This window comes from Barbatula barbatula, assembly GCF_947034865.1.
Source record: "Barbatula barbatula genome assembly, chromosome: 16".
Taxonomy (NCBI): domain Eukaryota; kingdom Metazoa; phylum Chordata; class Actinopteri; order Cypriniformes; family Nemacheilidae; genus Barbatula; species Barbatula barbatula.
In genome coordinates this window covers 21544851-21560239 of record NC_136779.1, presented here as the reverse complement: position 1 = coordinate 21560239, position 15389 = coordinate 21544851, and the positions used below count along the sequence as shown (strand labels likewise).

The 15389-nt window shown below is 38.4% G+C and overlaps 1 protein-coding gene across 4 annotated transcripts; it reads left to right on the top strand.

The window, feature by feature from the left end:
• Positions 1-1339: 1339 nt before the first annotated feature.
• Positions 1340-14320, top strand: tbc1d12b (TBC1 domain family, member 12b). Of its 4 annotated transcripts, none has more exons than XM_079477205.1 (14): positions 1340-1701; positions 2112-3000; positions 3276-3372; positions 7131-7252; positions 9123-9205; positions 9578-9695; positions 9785-9891; positions 10905-10985; positions 11115-11212; positions 11336-11407; positions 12516-12644; positions 12741-12850; positions 12951-13209; positions 13358-14320. In XM_079477205.1, the coding sequence occupies exons 1-14, from the start codon at positions 1698-1700 to the stop codon at positions 13424-13426; spliced, it is 2238 nt and encodes a 745-aa protein (XP_079333331.1). In that variant the 5' UTR covers positions 1340-1697; the 3' UTR covers positions 13427-14320. The 4 variants fall into 4 exon arrangements, with proteins under 4 accessions (XP_079333331.1, XP_079333328.1, XP_079333329.1 ...); XM_079477202.1 differs by having other exon boundaries at positions 1372-1701; positions 3258-3372; positions 10905-11006; XM_079477203.1 differs by having other exon boundaries at positions 1383-1701; positions 10905-11006.
• The last annotated feature ends 1069 nt before the right edge of the window (positions 14321-15389 follow it).

Here is a 15389-nt window from a genome sequence, read left to right as displayed (position 1 = left end):
CTATACATCTGAGTATGCGATCGAACCCATGGCCTTGGCATTGCTAGTGCCATGATCTAACCACTGAGCTACAGGAAAGCTGAAACATACCTTGCAACTTTGCAAAATAAATAAACAACCACAGAAAAGAGTCATTGTTTAAGAGGAAGATTATTAGGCAGAAACGCACTGTTCATTCTGGCCCGATCATAATATTTATCAGAGATATTTAAAATCGTGGACATAATTATGGATATAAAATGGTCTTTTATGAATAAGACATGATTGTGTTCTTGTGCCGTGTTTCATATATACAGCCATACTGCACATGTAACATTAAGGTCTTCAAAACTAACAAAAAACACTTTTGCAACCACAAGATGAAACATTGAAGACATGCTATTTGGTTCCCCATGAAAAAGCTTTAAAGAAACTTTGAGAAGAACATCAACTCCAGTGAGAGATTTGAATCAAGAGATTATTGGAATCCAGGTGCTCACACCTGCGTTTCATTTGCATAAGAATAAAAATGCAGGAGCGAGACAATAAACCTCACCGTGTGCATCAGCTGAACCTCTCAGAGATCTTTTATAGGCTTCATGGCATTTAATTGGATTGTGTGATTGTGTCAAAATCAAAAGGGGAAAAGGCGTTATGCGAAACAATACGATTTTTTTATTGTGATATTCTATGCTCAAATTCTCATTACCGTAACACATCAGGACGTTTCTTCTTCTCATTAGATTTTCACACATCTGCCTAAATGAGCGAAAATATACATCAAAAATGACAATGACTTTTTTGGTCTGGTGATGTCATTTTTACTAAAATAAACATTTGGGGGGCATATTAAGTGGCCCACCACTTTTAAAGTAGCCAACTGATCTGTATCGTGGGAATTGAGAAACTGTACATTTTGATTGTTTACATCTTATAAATGTTTATTTTTGTTTTAACCATTTTATAACAGTTTTTATTATTAACACAGTGTGTTGTGTTAAATGTTAAATGCCGTGACACTGTATTCATTTATTTGTATCCCATTGACTGTTTAAATACAGTATTATAAAACGCATAAAGATGCTTTCATTTTTTCAGATGCAAAATGAAATTAAGTATATAAAATATTGATGTTTTTCTTTTGAATCCGATAAAGTAGCATTTATAATTACATAAAAGACTACAGTCTGAAGCAAAAGTGTATCTTTCACCGTAGATCTTGTAGTTCTGTAGTGCGACGTTACTGGATCAGATGACAAAATAAAAAAACATGTTTTTAAAGTGCAAATCCTATTGCATTATCAGACCACAGTCAATTGATATTGTTTTGCGTGTATATGGGTTTTTGCCTGTTCACTGTGCGCATGTTGTTCGTGTCATGCAGCTGACGGCGCGCAGTCTCCTGCGTCGCATTGCGTCACCGCGTGACGTAACTGGATTGTCAAAATGGCGTCAGGTCGCGGTGAGGAGATCGTCTGCCGGTCCCGGTCCGGGCAGAACTTGTGTTTTAAATCATATGAGGAATCTTGTGAATATGCTGAAGGACATTTCGAGTAGATGTTCTGATTAAACCGAAAGAAGAGCGGAGGGAATTTAAATGAAGAGGACAGCCATGAAGATAACGATGTACCTGCACATGACAGCGAACCGGGACAACATCGGTCCTCTCTAGAAGGTTTTCTAGTTGAGATCTTTTATCAGGAATTGGGTTGAAGTCGATGGGTATGTAAAGTCACTTAAAGCATCGTTGTCCCAAATCCTAGCGAGCAGCCTGTGTGGACAGCATCACATGTCATTACATTCAGAATGTTATAATTCACAACCAATACAAACTGGGATTATTACAGTAAAAGTATTCTACCCGTGTTTTGGGTTATTCATTAGCATTTATATAACCACAGTTTGGCCACAAATACGGTTACTATAGCAGAACCATGTTTTTATGTGTATATGTAACGACATTTTCATATCACGAGACAATACAACGATACTGGTTTAAGGATTACAACACGTTTCAAATTCAACGTTATTGTTTTAATATTATTAAACTTGAATGCGTGGTGTGTATAAAGTCTTGTAAAATGCGCATACAAATAAAAACGTATGTTAAATATTTTGTAAATGCACTGTAGGTTATCCATCCACTGGCGTCCAGAAGAGCCGCATCATCTCCATAGATTTTCCACTGAAGCTGATGGTGGAGTCATCTTCCTCTGGAAGCCGGGGTGCTGAGGATAGCAGACCACCTTCCCACATCGCTGATGTCACAGACAGACCAGAACACATAATGCAGGACACCGTCTCCCATACCGGGACGCCGCAGAGAGAAGAGAGTCAATCGCACACCGGGCGGGACACTGATCTCCTGTGCTCTGCTGTAGGAAGTCAGTCATGTTCCGCACCGCATGGCACACAGTTGCCAAACGGAAATGCTGAGTGTGAGGTTTCAAAATCGTCTCACCTTGGAGGAAGTCATTTTAAAGACGATTGCGTAAACGGTGAACCGTCTTCCGCTTCTTTACACGGTGCTTTTAACGTTGACGGTGTTCTCGGGGTTGAATCCTGTCCCTCTGTTCCTCTAACCAGCCAGTCAAATTCTCACTCTGAAGTCACAGAACCCTCTCAAGATGGCGGTGAGATCAGATCTATCGGGTTAGGACATAAATCGAATCCCCAGAAATCCGTTTCTGAGCCAGCTCACGGCGATGAGGACGCCAGCAGTTCTCCTGACACAGAGCCGGACAGAAAGTCATCAGGCAGTCCGTCAGCTGCTGTGACACGGTCTCTCGGGACATTTTCCTCTGGCACTTTCCATAACTCTGAATCCACGTCCTTGAGTCTGGATGATGGCGAGATCTTTCTCACCTCAGAAATGTTCATGGACGTGAGTCTGGTCTCCAGGAACACGTATGAAATCAGCCGGCGTCAGAGCGCCCCGGACAACATCCCCACCACATTGAGCGTCGCTGCGTCCGGTCTCACTCTTGGCGAGAAGCATGGCATTTCTGAGATGTTTAGCAGGTATTGTCAAATCTGTCTTGTATCTTAGATTTGTAGAAAAAGACAAACTGCAGCATTTATCTAATATACAAAAAAAGGTTTCCAGTTCCTCATTCTCAAAGATTCAAAAAGCATTTAGGTTTCTTGTTGGATAATTTCTGTACATATCATGTTAAGCTTCAAGAGGAACACTGTGACTCATCTGTGATGTCATCAGTGGGGTCATGAAAAGGGACCTGATGTGGTGTTTAACACTTGTTGTGTGATCGTGTCTTCAGTCGAGGTTTGTTCTCCAGAAAGCCGAGAGAGACCCCCAGTGCACCGGGATGGAAGCTGTTTGGAAAAGTCCCTCTGAGGGAGAGCCCCCCCAAAGACTCCAGAACCATTCAGCAGGTCTGTTCACAACCCATTCACAGAGTTATGCGTCTGTACACTCAGCAGAAGATTGTTTATTTCCACTGTAGTCTGTTTTACATTTATAAAAACAAAAATCCACATGCGATTCATCAGAGCTCATGTGATAAATGTGTCATAATCTTACACCCAAATGTCACAACTTTCTTGCTCTGTTTCGCTGATGTCATGAGGCTGTGCAGACCGGGACGAATCAACCAATAAGATCATCCTCTGAATTTGACTTTTCATTCAGGGAGTGGGGCGGTGAGATGTTTTCACACCGCAGGAACGTTCTCGTACTTCCTAGAACTATTGGTAGAAATACCAGCTTTTGGTGTGTTGTTGGCACCTTATAGAAACTGGAAATCATTAAATTTTTACAAACACCTTTTGGACTGAACGCATGCCACAGAACAAAGTGTTGCAAGACATAAATGTACAGTAATATAACGATTCACTGTGATCCGGTTAAAAATCGATTAAAATATGTGACGATTTATTTTGGTTGAGATGTTATATGAATCGCAGTACATGTTTTGAACAGCAGGGACTGGATATGCTGATATTTCTTTAATGCTTATAAAATCCAAGAAAAGTACAGATAAAGTCTTAGTTTGTTTATTATAATTCTTTATTTGATTGTTTAGTTTTGTTATTTGACATAACCAATATTTTTATTTTACGAAGAGATGTGCAGCATTCTGGCAGTTGTTCATTTCTAATTTGTCTCAATTCAATTTATAAAAATAAATGGTTAATGAGTCGTGTCCTTAGAACAGTATCATGTATTGCATTGCATCGTGAGCTGAGTGAATCGTTACTTCCCTATAAATATACAGAAAGCTAATGTTAGTGCCATTTACTTTAGACATGCACCGATTTGTCGGCCAGTAACAGGTGTAAGTCGATAAAAGCAAGCAATGTTAAAGTCCCAGTCAAATTAAAACGGAATATTAAATTGAGTTTCACTCTCGCAGCTTTATTGTTTCCTCCAGCAACATCTCTATAAGTTACCTCTTTTGTACGTCTATTTAAAAAAAACGGTGTCTTTGCTCCACATTGCCGCGTCATAATTTGGCAGAAAAACACCTGACAGAAATGACACATGCTGACGTGTCTGAGGTTTTACTCACGCAATTTTCTATGTTGTTTTAAAGGTTAATGAGTAATCGCAATATTGGCCAAAATAATCGTGATTATGATTTTCGTAAAAACGCTAGTGTGGACGAAGAGCGTTTTGAAAAAACGCAGTGAAAAATCTATAATTGGAAATTCAGTTTCACTCAGAAATGCGTCAGAATACAGAAGTAAACACGATCGCAACTTCTGGTTGCGGAGACTTAAAGAAACATCACCAGTTTGATGTTCATTATTTATAGTCATAACTTTCTGAATGTTATTCATTCATATAGTAAAGAAGTATTTATTTAATGTTTAGAATTGTATTCGACAGATATCACTCTGAATGATCGGTTATCGTATCGGTGGATAATTTTAGTATCGGTGCATCTGTAATTCTTTTTTCCGCCTCAGTGTTATAGCACTGACTTAGCCTGACTTTTTGCTCATTTAATTGCAACTTTCATATTCCATTTCTGTTACTACAAAAACAACGACGTAAAAACAACTACAATCCATCAGTCGTTGGTTTTTTTAATGCCATTCTGTGGGCCGGTTTACGTCACTTCAGTGAAAGACGCTGTTGCTGCAGTTTATCACACAAAAGATATCAGTGTCATTCATGCATGTCCAACCAGGAAACACTTCTTCAAACATCTCATCGGATGTCTTTTGCATCAGTTGTCTAGATTTGATGATTTGTGTAGGTGGTGACTGGAGTGGACGGTTAACACTCCAATTTAAATGTTTATGGTCACCCGAGGCAAATGTTTTTCTTGACTTTACAAAGCTTTTGATGATTACGTGTCAGAAAATACTTTTGTAGACAAAATAGAATTGTGTAAACACTAGATTATTTTATTAGAAAACTAGATTTTATGTCAACCTAATTGCCACGGTTATATATATTTTTTTATACTTTAAATTTCCGCTGCGCGTGAATGTTGAATGTTTTATGAAATATTCTGCGAGCTTGAGGCCGGCCTCGTGTTATCTCTGCTCTGCTTATGTTGCTCACACACACGTTTAGTTATGGACTCATGATTATCTTCTGTTAATCTTCACACAAATAAGAAAGATCCAGTCTTGAATACACCCCGTTTCATTGGACGCGCACATCTGGACTGCAGTTGACTTACGGTCTGTGTTTGACTAATGTCTAGTAATATAACTATTAATATTTAATTTGTTAATATTAATTAACATTATTATTTTGTTGTAATAATTGTATTAAATAAATCAATTTGTTGAATGGGTCTTGTGGTTTTGTCCCATTAAACCGTATGGTACATTGACGTCTAGCAGTTGAGCTTGGTGTCGCAGTCTAATTTCGAAATATTGGAGAGGCAAGTTTAACCAAGTACTAGTTCTTCTCGGTTTCTTTTTCTTCTTATCAGAAATCTACAGGCACGAATTGTTTGTGAATGTGTCCATAAGTTAAAGGAAGTCCACGAACTTGTTTATGTTGTTGTTTTGAAACCGTCTATAAAGCCTTATCAGTTTAAAGAAACGTGCAAGCAGAGATTACAATTACGCGAGCCGTTTGTTTTACGCTGTGTTCACACCAAACGTGAACAATCGCGTTCCACTCTCTTTATGACTCGTGGGCAAAGTTTGGACCCGTCAAACAGTAGGTGCCAATGAGCTCGTCATTCGAATTTCTCACTCGAGTTACAATTTTTTCAACTTCCGCGGCAGACGCGAGTTCGCGGCCAACGCAACATTAGTGTGTCTTAAGGGTGAGAGTCTGAAGAGATCAACACGTGCTGTTCTGTTCTGTTTGTATATTTGTCTGTTTTCCTCTCTTCAGGACTGTAATCCAGGCAATCTCACATCTGTGTCTTCACCTGATCTCTTAACTTCAGCGGTATGCTTTCACGTTTCTAAACAAACCCTTATCCATTCAGTCATCCTCACGTCTTCCATGCACGGAACGATTTCACCTCTCATTGGTCATATCGTGAACTCGCATCACGTGACATGCCTGCTCAACCGATCACCATACTGCTACACATGCTGTTTGAGTTAAAGGAACCCAAGGGGAATCTCGGCTATTTGTAATCATTTATCCACCACTGTGAATAATCCAAACCTACACGATTTACTTTCTTCCGTGAGGCACAAGAAAGCTGTTAGCTGTTCTTTTGCACACAATACAAACTAACAGGGACCATCAAATGCTATAAAGGAGATTGTTCAGTAGTGTTTTAAAGCCATTATTGAAACCAGTGATGCTTGTTGTGTTGCTGCTGCACTGACGTCCTGTAATCTCATTCTTGACCGTGTTTGTAAATCTGGATATGTAAATATGCAGCTTTGATATCGAGCAGCTTGACCTTCTTCTCTCCTCTGACTGGTTTCTTTCTTTCACCCATATTTTCACCATAGAGCCTCTTTCACAGTGTATTCATTGAAGCTTCTACAGATGGACGTGGAAGACAGTTAGGATGAATGGGTTAAAGCTCACGACGTAGATGGTACAGGCAGATTACTTTCTACATGGCTGTTAAACATCACACTCAGTGACCCGTGTGTTTCATGAACATCCGTCTTCACGTGCCTCCATGTCATCATGTCTCTCACTAACTTGCCATTCTGTTAAAGGCACATTTAGTAACATTTTGCTCTTCTCGCAGGAGTATGAAGCCAAGGTGATCAAATCCAGCCCGAGTCCATCCCTTTCCTCTCAGAGCCAACGTAAGAACTTGGAGTTTGAGCCGATGTCCACCACCGCTCTTATACTAGAAGACCGCCCCGCGTGAGTCCAACTTCAAACTCATGATATATCAAAGCTAGTAACATCGTGAAACATACAGACAGTATATAATACAACACTTGATAATATCAATGATTTTATCACAATACTGTAGGGGTTTTCTCATTTCCTTAATTATGTCATTTTATTCTGTTTGTTCTAGTGTAGACTAGATAAGAAAACTTGTATACAGATTTCATCACTAGGCATTAAAAACAAAGTCTGACATATTTAAATGTAGGGCTGTCAACGTTAACGCATTTCAGAGTTACGAGTTAAAATGAGTAACGCGTTAAAATATTTATCGCAATTAGCGCAGCATCCGTTTATTTGTTCATCCTTTGTCTAGTGTTCTAGCCATTTGATTGAATAAAATCCTAAATAAAGCTTAAATTCTGTATTTAGTTTTGAATTTAGCATTATAGACTGTAAAATGTTTGAGAACTTAATTCAATTTCTGTCTATTTCCTACCTGTTAGACATAATCAATGTAAAATGGCTATTATTAATGGTAAAAAATAGAAAAGGATCTATTTAATGAAGACATCAATTGCAGTACTAATATCAGAATGTTGCCTTTCATTCATACATTTTTTTTAATAAATCAGTTGTTCTACATTGATTTGGAGATTAAATATGAAATAATTAGAATGTAAGGTATATTTAAATACATTAATGTTATGTGCGATTAATCTAGATTAATCACAGAAAAAGGTGTGATTAATCAGATTAATTTTCTTTAATCGATTGAAAGCACTATTTAAAAGTGTCTTTAAATAAAATCTTTATCACGTTTCAAACATTTACAAAATATCTCATCACCGTCACGGGCTAAAAATGTCAATACCAAAGAATGTTAAGCTCAAAAGCAAGTTTTAATTGATCATACACAATTTCCTTAGGCAATTACAGACGTATATTCCCCCTTAATTTAACCTGTGGACCTCTAAATATATTTTGGAGCATTTGTGTGAGTGAATTTGAAGAATGTTGGTGACAGAACAGCACTGGACCCCATTTACTTCTATTGTAACCAATGCACCTGTTAACAACATTCTTCAAAATATCTTCTTTTCTGTTCTGTGGAAGAATTTTCATCTTGAAGGTGAACTACTCCTTTAACTCAAAAAGCACTAGTGTTTACGGTGGCTTTGGGAGCCACAACTGCGCATGTTGAGAAAACAAAGCATCATTTTTGTGCAATTACTGCCTGTCAGTTGAGTTTGTGACAACACATTTTGCAGTGTTTACATATTGTTTGTTATTTACTGCATAATATGATTCATTAAAATAGAAGTTTAGTTTGAAGGTTGTTTTTATAATGCCTACATTTTTTGCATTTCGTGTTTTCAAGGTCAATAAAAGACAATTGAATCTGTTAAATTACAACATATCATGCATAGCTGGTAGCTGGGCATGTTACATTAATGAGATTTGCAATAAAGTACAAAAATAATGAATTGCTGTGTCAATATTATTCGTTGTGGAAGATAGAGAACACAATTATGTTTATTATGATTCTTCTCATGTTTATTTTTTTAAATCATTAACAATGGTCAATGGTTTGGTCAGAACTCTTACAGTCCTCTTGTGAGGTTCATCGTATCTACTGACCTGCGTTCCAGATCTCCCAACAAACCTTCACAGGCTCATCTTACATGAACAAAAGGCTATAAATAAGACTTAGCACAGACTGTATCGTATTTCGCCACGCAAGTGTGTCTTCAAGTCTCCAAATCCTTATTAAGAATAAATGACCGGTGAAACGTGAGATTGTCAGTTGAACCATAAACCAGTGATTCCAGAATCTTCATTACAAGTTTATTAGTGCACACAATAAGTGTTGAGAATGAAGTTCACTTGTCATCCTCAGGAATCTTCCTGCTAAATCAGAGGAGGAGGCACAGCGCCACCGTCAGGAGTATGAAGAAATGGTGGCCGAGATGAAAAAGAGAGGTACATTACTGAACCGTGTTACTCATCGACGTAATGTCGAGTGAGGTACAATGTGACTGTTTATGCAGTGTTCACACCAAACGCGATCACGCTCTTTATTACTCGCTGGAAAACTTTGTTATTTGCACTTGAGTGACGTGATCTGAAATTATATTCAACCTTCGCCGAAGATGAGATCGACCCACGTTAGCGGCTTTCTCGCCGCCCGATTCACGTCATTCGCTTCGCCGGACTGACTATAAGCATCTTCGCATTGACTTTGTATGTAATCTACTCGCGCACATCGTTCAATTCGTGTTTGGTGTGAACCCGGCATTAGCCCTGATGTGAACATCATTAGCATTAGCATTAGCATCACATGTCTGTTGACAGAACTGAAGGACGCTCAGAAGAAGAAGAAACAGATGAAGGAGAGGTTTAAACAGGAGGACAGTATCGCCAACGCTATGCTGGTGTGGAACAATGAGATCCTTCCCAACTGGGAGAACATGTGAGAAACGCATACAGTATACAAGCCCTGTTGTTAATGTGCAGTATATCTCTACATTGTTATATATTAACGGCTCTGTTGAACTTCAGGCGCGGGACGAGGCGTGTGCGAGATCTCTGGTGGCAGGGTCTTCCACCCAATGTTAGGGGTAAAGTCTGGAGTCTGGCCATTGGGAATGAACTCAACATAACCTCAGGTATTTAATGTGTCAGTGAAGAGATTAACTGAACTTCTTTTACCTTTTTACTGCATTACTCTGATAAACTGCTCCGAGCCTCAGCCTTTCTTTATGATAAATACATTTGATATAAATAATTTATCTTGTTTGTTTGTAAGCTGTTGCCCTGAGTCACCCAATAGGACATTTCCCATGCCTTATGCATGACAGAGGGAGCAGTCAAGAATATGAATAGCGGAAAGAAGGTCTCTGTGTTTAAGGTTTGCTGGAGCTGCACATAGGTGGCAGGATCTTGTCCACACCAAACATGCGGATTCATCATATGTAGGGCTTATGATAAAACAGCCTGTTTGTTTCCATACTCCACAGCTCACTCCAAGAGCTTTATTATTGAGTCCACTGGCTGTCTCTTGCCGGAGTTGTTCCACTTGTTCGGCGTCTTTAAGTCTGCAGTGTACCCCCATCCAAGGCTATCGATGGGGTTTTCCCTGAACGTTGGTATGGGCTCGTTGGTAAGCCGGCCCTTGACAATAGAAACGATGTGGGATTTGCTGGGTTTGACCTCCATTCCTGGTGCTTAACCAGCAGCCGTTTTTTGTACATGCTTTGGGTGTTGTGATGGTTTCCATGTCATACATCTATGCCCTGAATTGGATATTCCTGAAAATATGCCTTAATCAGCTTATTCTTCCTCTTGTGATGTTCGTAGCCATAGATTGGTGGACCTATTACACTTTATAGTAACAGTTCCTGCCAACATGGGTAGCTAGCCCATGTATGTGTTATAATCCCACTATTTCAGACCGGTTTAATTGAATTGCCCAAAAGGACATTTCCTGCACCTTATGCACGACAGGGGGAGCAGTCAAGAATATGAAGAGAGGAAAGGAGGTCCGATCCCACTTTCATCACATCCATGACACATCCTCTGAACCGCACTCCAGATCAGTGCCTGCAGCCTCAACAACCCTTGCTTTGATTGTAGCTCAGTGGCATCATACCTCAACGCAAATGTGTTTCTTTTTTCTCAGATCTTTACGACATCTTCCTCTCGCGAGCCAGGGAGCGCTGGAGGAGCGTCAGGGAGACGAGCTGTGAGCTGGAATCAGACGGTTTGTCTTTCTCGTCTATAAGTATGTTTGAGCTCACAGGTTAACCATACCAAGATAGCTAAAAATGCTAATGTTTTATTGAATCAGTGTCGTGTCTGTATGTTGATGTGATGTGTCGTGTTGTGACAGTGGACAGTGGGGCGTCAGTAGCTGACCGTGAGTCCAGTCTGGATGTTATTAAACTGGACATCTCTCGCACGTTTCCATCTCTCTTCATCTTTCAGAAGGTAAAGCTCTTGTTATTAGCTGTAAGTTTGTTCCAGTTAAAGTTGTTCCTCTCCAGCATCATCATTGCTGAATCTGTAGAAGATCGATGTGGATGATGCTGATGTCTTTGTGTTGTTTGTTAGGGTGGGCCGTATCATGATCTCCTGCACAGTGTGCTGGGCGCTTACACCTGCTACAGACCTGATGTGGGATATGTGAGTCAATTCATCATCTACTCGCATCTATAATCTACTGCTTACACCATGAGAATATTGATACATTTAAAATAATCACAGGTCCACTTCATTAACCCGACATTTAAACTATTTACAAGATTATATTCTGCAAAAAGAAAATAAAGCAACTGGGTCATTCTCATGAAACTACTGAAACATCATTGCAGTTAAGATTTTAATTATAAAGACGTCATTCCACAACACAAATAATGATCATAATAAACCCAATTGTGTTCTCTACCTTGGACAAAGCATCATTTTAACGAATTAGTTGTTTATTTATTTTATTGCTTTTTCCGCTGAAATTCTTATTACCGTAACGCAGCAGTTCATTATATGGTGTAAAACTAAAACATTCAGAAAAAATACAAGAGGATATTCTACTAGAGGTTCTCAAATGAAAAAACACTGACAAAATATTCATGTACTGTATAGTAAAAATAAAGAAATATGTGTCCATGTGTTCATAAAGCACTGTTTGCAAACATACAAAGATCTTTTCTTTTGTTTGGGAAGAAACACCTCTATCAATTCCTTTCAAATGGCTGACAGGTTAACAGATTACTTCATATTTGTCTTGTTAAAAACGTAATGAACGTAAGAACGTAATTTCCCCGTTCTCGTTACTGATACAGGTAGTTTTACACATTTCACAAAATTACATGTAATATTTTCTATCCATATTTCATCAATGTCTTATCATTTTTGATTAATAAAAACTAGGCATCATGGCTTTGGCTTTTTTTTAGCTACGGGTCGGATTACTACTGATCAAGGAATCAATTTTGTTCAATTGTTAAACCGTCAGTAAAAGATTTTAAATAGATTTTTTTTAACATGTCACACCTTGTTTTCAATAAATAGTTGTTTTTAAGAAAATCATGTTTGAAACCAAGATTTTGTGGGAATCGTCCCAGTACACCACTTGAGTTATTTAGTTTGTGTGGGATCTGCCTATGCAAGTTATTCTCTTCACCAGCTTAAGAAAAGGAGATCAATTTCACTTTAATGTTGTTTGTGATGACATGGACACGGGCAGCTGTGTGTGTGCATGTTACCGAGCAAAAGTTGTTTATTTTGGCTGCAGGTTCAGGGAATGTCCTTCATAGCAGCAGTGCTGATTCTGAACCTGGAGGAAGCTGATGCTTTTATCGCCTTCGCCAATCTCCTGAATAAACCCTGTCAGATGGCTTTCTTCAGAGTGGACCATGAGCTGGTACATCTCTTCATTACACATCAGACACACGTTACTCCCCTTATTGTGAATGTGGTCAGATGCTCTAAGGTCTTCCGAAATATGTCTCGTGCTTAGATGCTGAAGTACTTTGCGGCATTTGAAGTGTTCTTCGAAGAAAACCTGCCCCGACTCTTCAACCATTTCAAGAGTTCCAACCTCACACCTGATCTGTATCTGATCGACTGGTGAGTCCAAGAACATTCAAACCAATCACACGCAGCCTGTTCTATATATATCATCATTTGTTGGGGATTAACCTGTCCGTTGATGTTTGTGTCTGAACAGGATCTTTTCGCTCTACACGAAGTCTCTGCCGTTGGACGTGGCGTGTCGGGTATGGGATGTTTTTTGCAGAGACGGTGAAGAGTTTTTGTTCCGGACGGGTCTGGGGATCCTGCGACTCTTTGAGGAGGTTCTTCTGCAGATGGACTTCATCCACATCGCTCAGTTTCTCAGCAGACTGCCGGAAGACACGCATCCTGAGCGCCTCTTCTCCTGTATCTCCAACACTCACATGCTCAGCGGTAACAGGAAGTGGACGCAGGTCAGTTCCTGTCCGAGTGCCCACCTGAAGGGGCCAGTGTGTGAAATCAGACAGAATATTAGAGGCTTCTGCCACACTTAACCCTCTTTTAAGATGTATTTGCACGCCGACTCCTTCTATTGTTTTATCTGTTGATTCTTCTCATCAGGTGTTTCATTTCCTCGTGAAGGATAAAGAAGCGGAGAAGACCAGCAGTCCTGCAATGAAAAACTCCTGAAATCTCTCCGAATGGTTTTTAACAGCTTTAAAACAAATGAAATGAAGTACACGACGAAGACGACAACACTTAAAATGGTCACTTTGTAACCGTTGCCAGTATTACAGACACATAATTTGATGACGAAACCTTTTATGATAGAAATAATTCCACCAGCTTAAATCATGTCAAATACCAGCGTCGGTTTCGTTGTCTGATTCTTTCTTGTGGAGAGGAAATATATGGTATCAACGACTGATGCATTTTATCAATACAAACATTTGATATGTCGTTCCATCATTTCATTTTGAGCCTGTTAATGCACTTGTGACTTTAATATTTGACTTGAACACTATGAATAAGTTGTAGAACAGCAGGATGTGATGATTTCTTAAGCGTTTATTTAACTGTAATGAGGTGCAATAGAATTAAGTCGGATTCAGTTATTATTCAGCGATGCTGAATCTCACAGCTTTATACCGAAGAATTATTTGTTCAAATCAAATTTCTTCTTTTAAAACACTAATATGTAGGTTCATTTTTAAACTCAATCTAATGTCTTTATGTGCTTTATTGTAAAACATGGACCCAGAGATTTGTGCACTTGTGTGCAGTGTGTGTGTGTGTCTGCTATGGTAATATGGCTTTTCTTTGTTTGTTACGTCTGTTGATTTTTCTCTTTTCCAGCAAATACATTGATGCTCATTGTAGGTTTGAACTCCAGTGTGATGTTATTGGGTATGTAAACATTATTGGATGATGATTTGAATGTGTAAATTGTATCTTGATTCTTAATTATTTCTACACTCCTGGTTTTATTGTACAGTTTTCTTACTCAAGTCAAGGGTTGTAAATATCTGACGTTATTGACACCATACATTTAAAATGTGTAAATAAATTTGAGACCGAATTGTTTTTATTGGTTCTTATTTAGAGAGTCTGTCACTGTCTATTTTTTGTTATTTTAAAATGATATCAAGTTCAAACAGGGGAATTTGAGCAAATATTGTGCTGGGACTGGGAATAATTTAATAACGATATTTTTAAAACAGATTTCCTCTTTGAATCTAAAACAGTAGCAAAAGATCGCCTTTCATGATTTCATTTTCTACTCATTTTCTTGATTCATATTTCAATTTTTATTTATATAGGCTTTATTCATATTTCTATACATTCTGAAGTAGTGTCTAAATATTGAATTTGCCAATAAAGAAGTCCACGAGTCTCCAAAGGTTAAGGAAGTCAACTTTAAAATTATAAATGAGGTTCATCCCAAAAATTAGTTTTTAAAAAAGAAATTAAATTTTGAGGTAAATAATTGTGTATTTTGTGAAACAAATATTGAAACTTTAGACCATGTTTTCTTCCCCAAAGCCTTTTTGGAGAGATGTTTAAGAAGATTTTGATCCCACCCATTGATGTCATGATGGTTAAGTTTGGGTTGGTTTTGATTACTCGCTTTTTATTTATTTTTTGGCAAAATATTTGATTGTATTATAAATGAAAACCCAACTTTACGCAATGGTCAATTGAAGTCAAACGCATGTATAAAACATTAAAATAGATTAAAAATACGAAAGCCCTTTCTGTGATGTCACTGTTCATTTGAGAGAATCTTTGACTCTTCCTCCTTATATTATTTTCATTGTTTCAGTATGTTTATTTATTGATTTATTTTTGCGTTAATACGTATGATGTGAGCTCAACCTGAAGATAGAGATTTGTATTTGTAAAGTGGTACGTTTGCCTTTTTGTTTGTAATTGTTAAGCAATAAAAACATTTAAATAAAAAGTCCAGGAGTTGATCAGAAAGCAGTGAGTTTATCTTCCGGGTCACTAGGCGGCGCTGAATGTTTGTGAGAAAGACGCCGAATTAAGTATCGTGGTAAGTTCAACTATTAAGTAAATGTTTAAATGACTTTAAACGACAGCAGTAACCGGTAAAGCATTGAAATGACTAACAAACGTTATTGTGGTTTTAATC

Bases quoted from the DNA above. Each gene is read 5' to 3' on its own strand.
- tbc1d12b (XM_079477202.1), top strand. The intron at 9,696-9,784 runs GTGAGAAACGCA...GTTGAACTTCAG, and splicing joins CTTCCCAACTGGGAGAACAT to GCGCGGGACGAGGCGTGTGC. The intron at 12,851-12,950 runs GTGAGTCCAAGA...GTGTCTGAACAG, and splicing joins GATCTGTATCTGATCGACTG to GATCTTTTCGCTCTACACGA.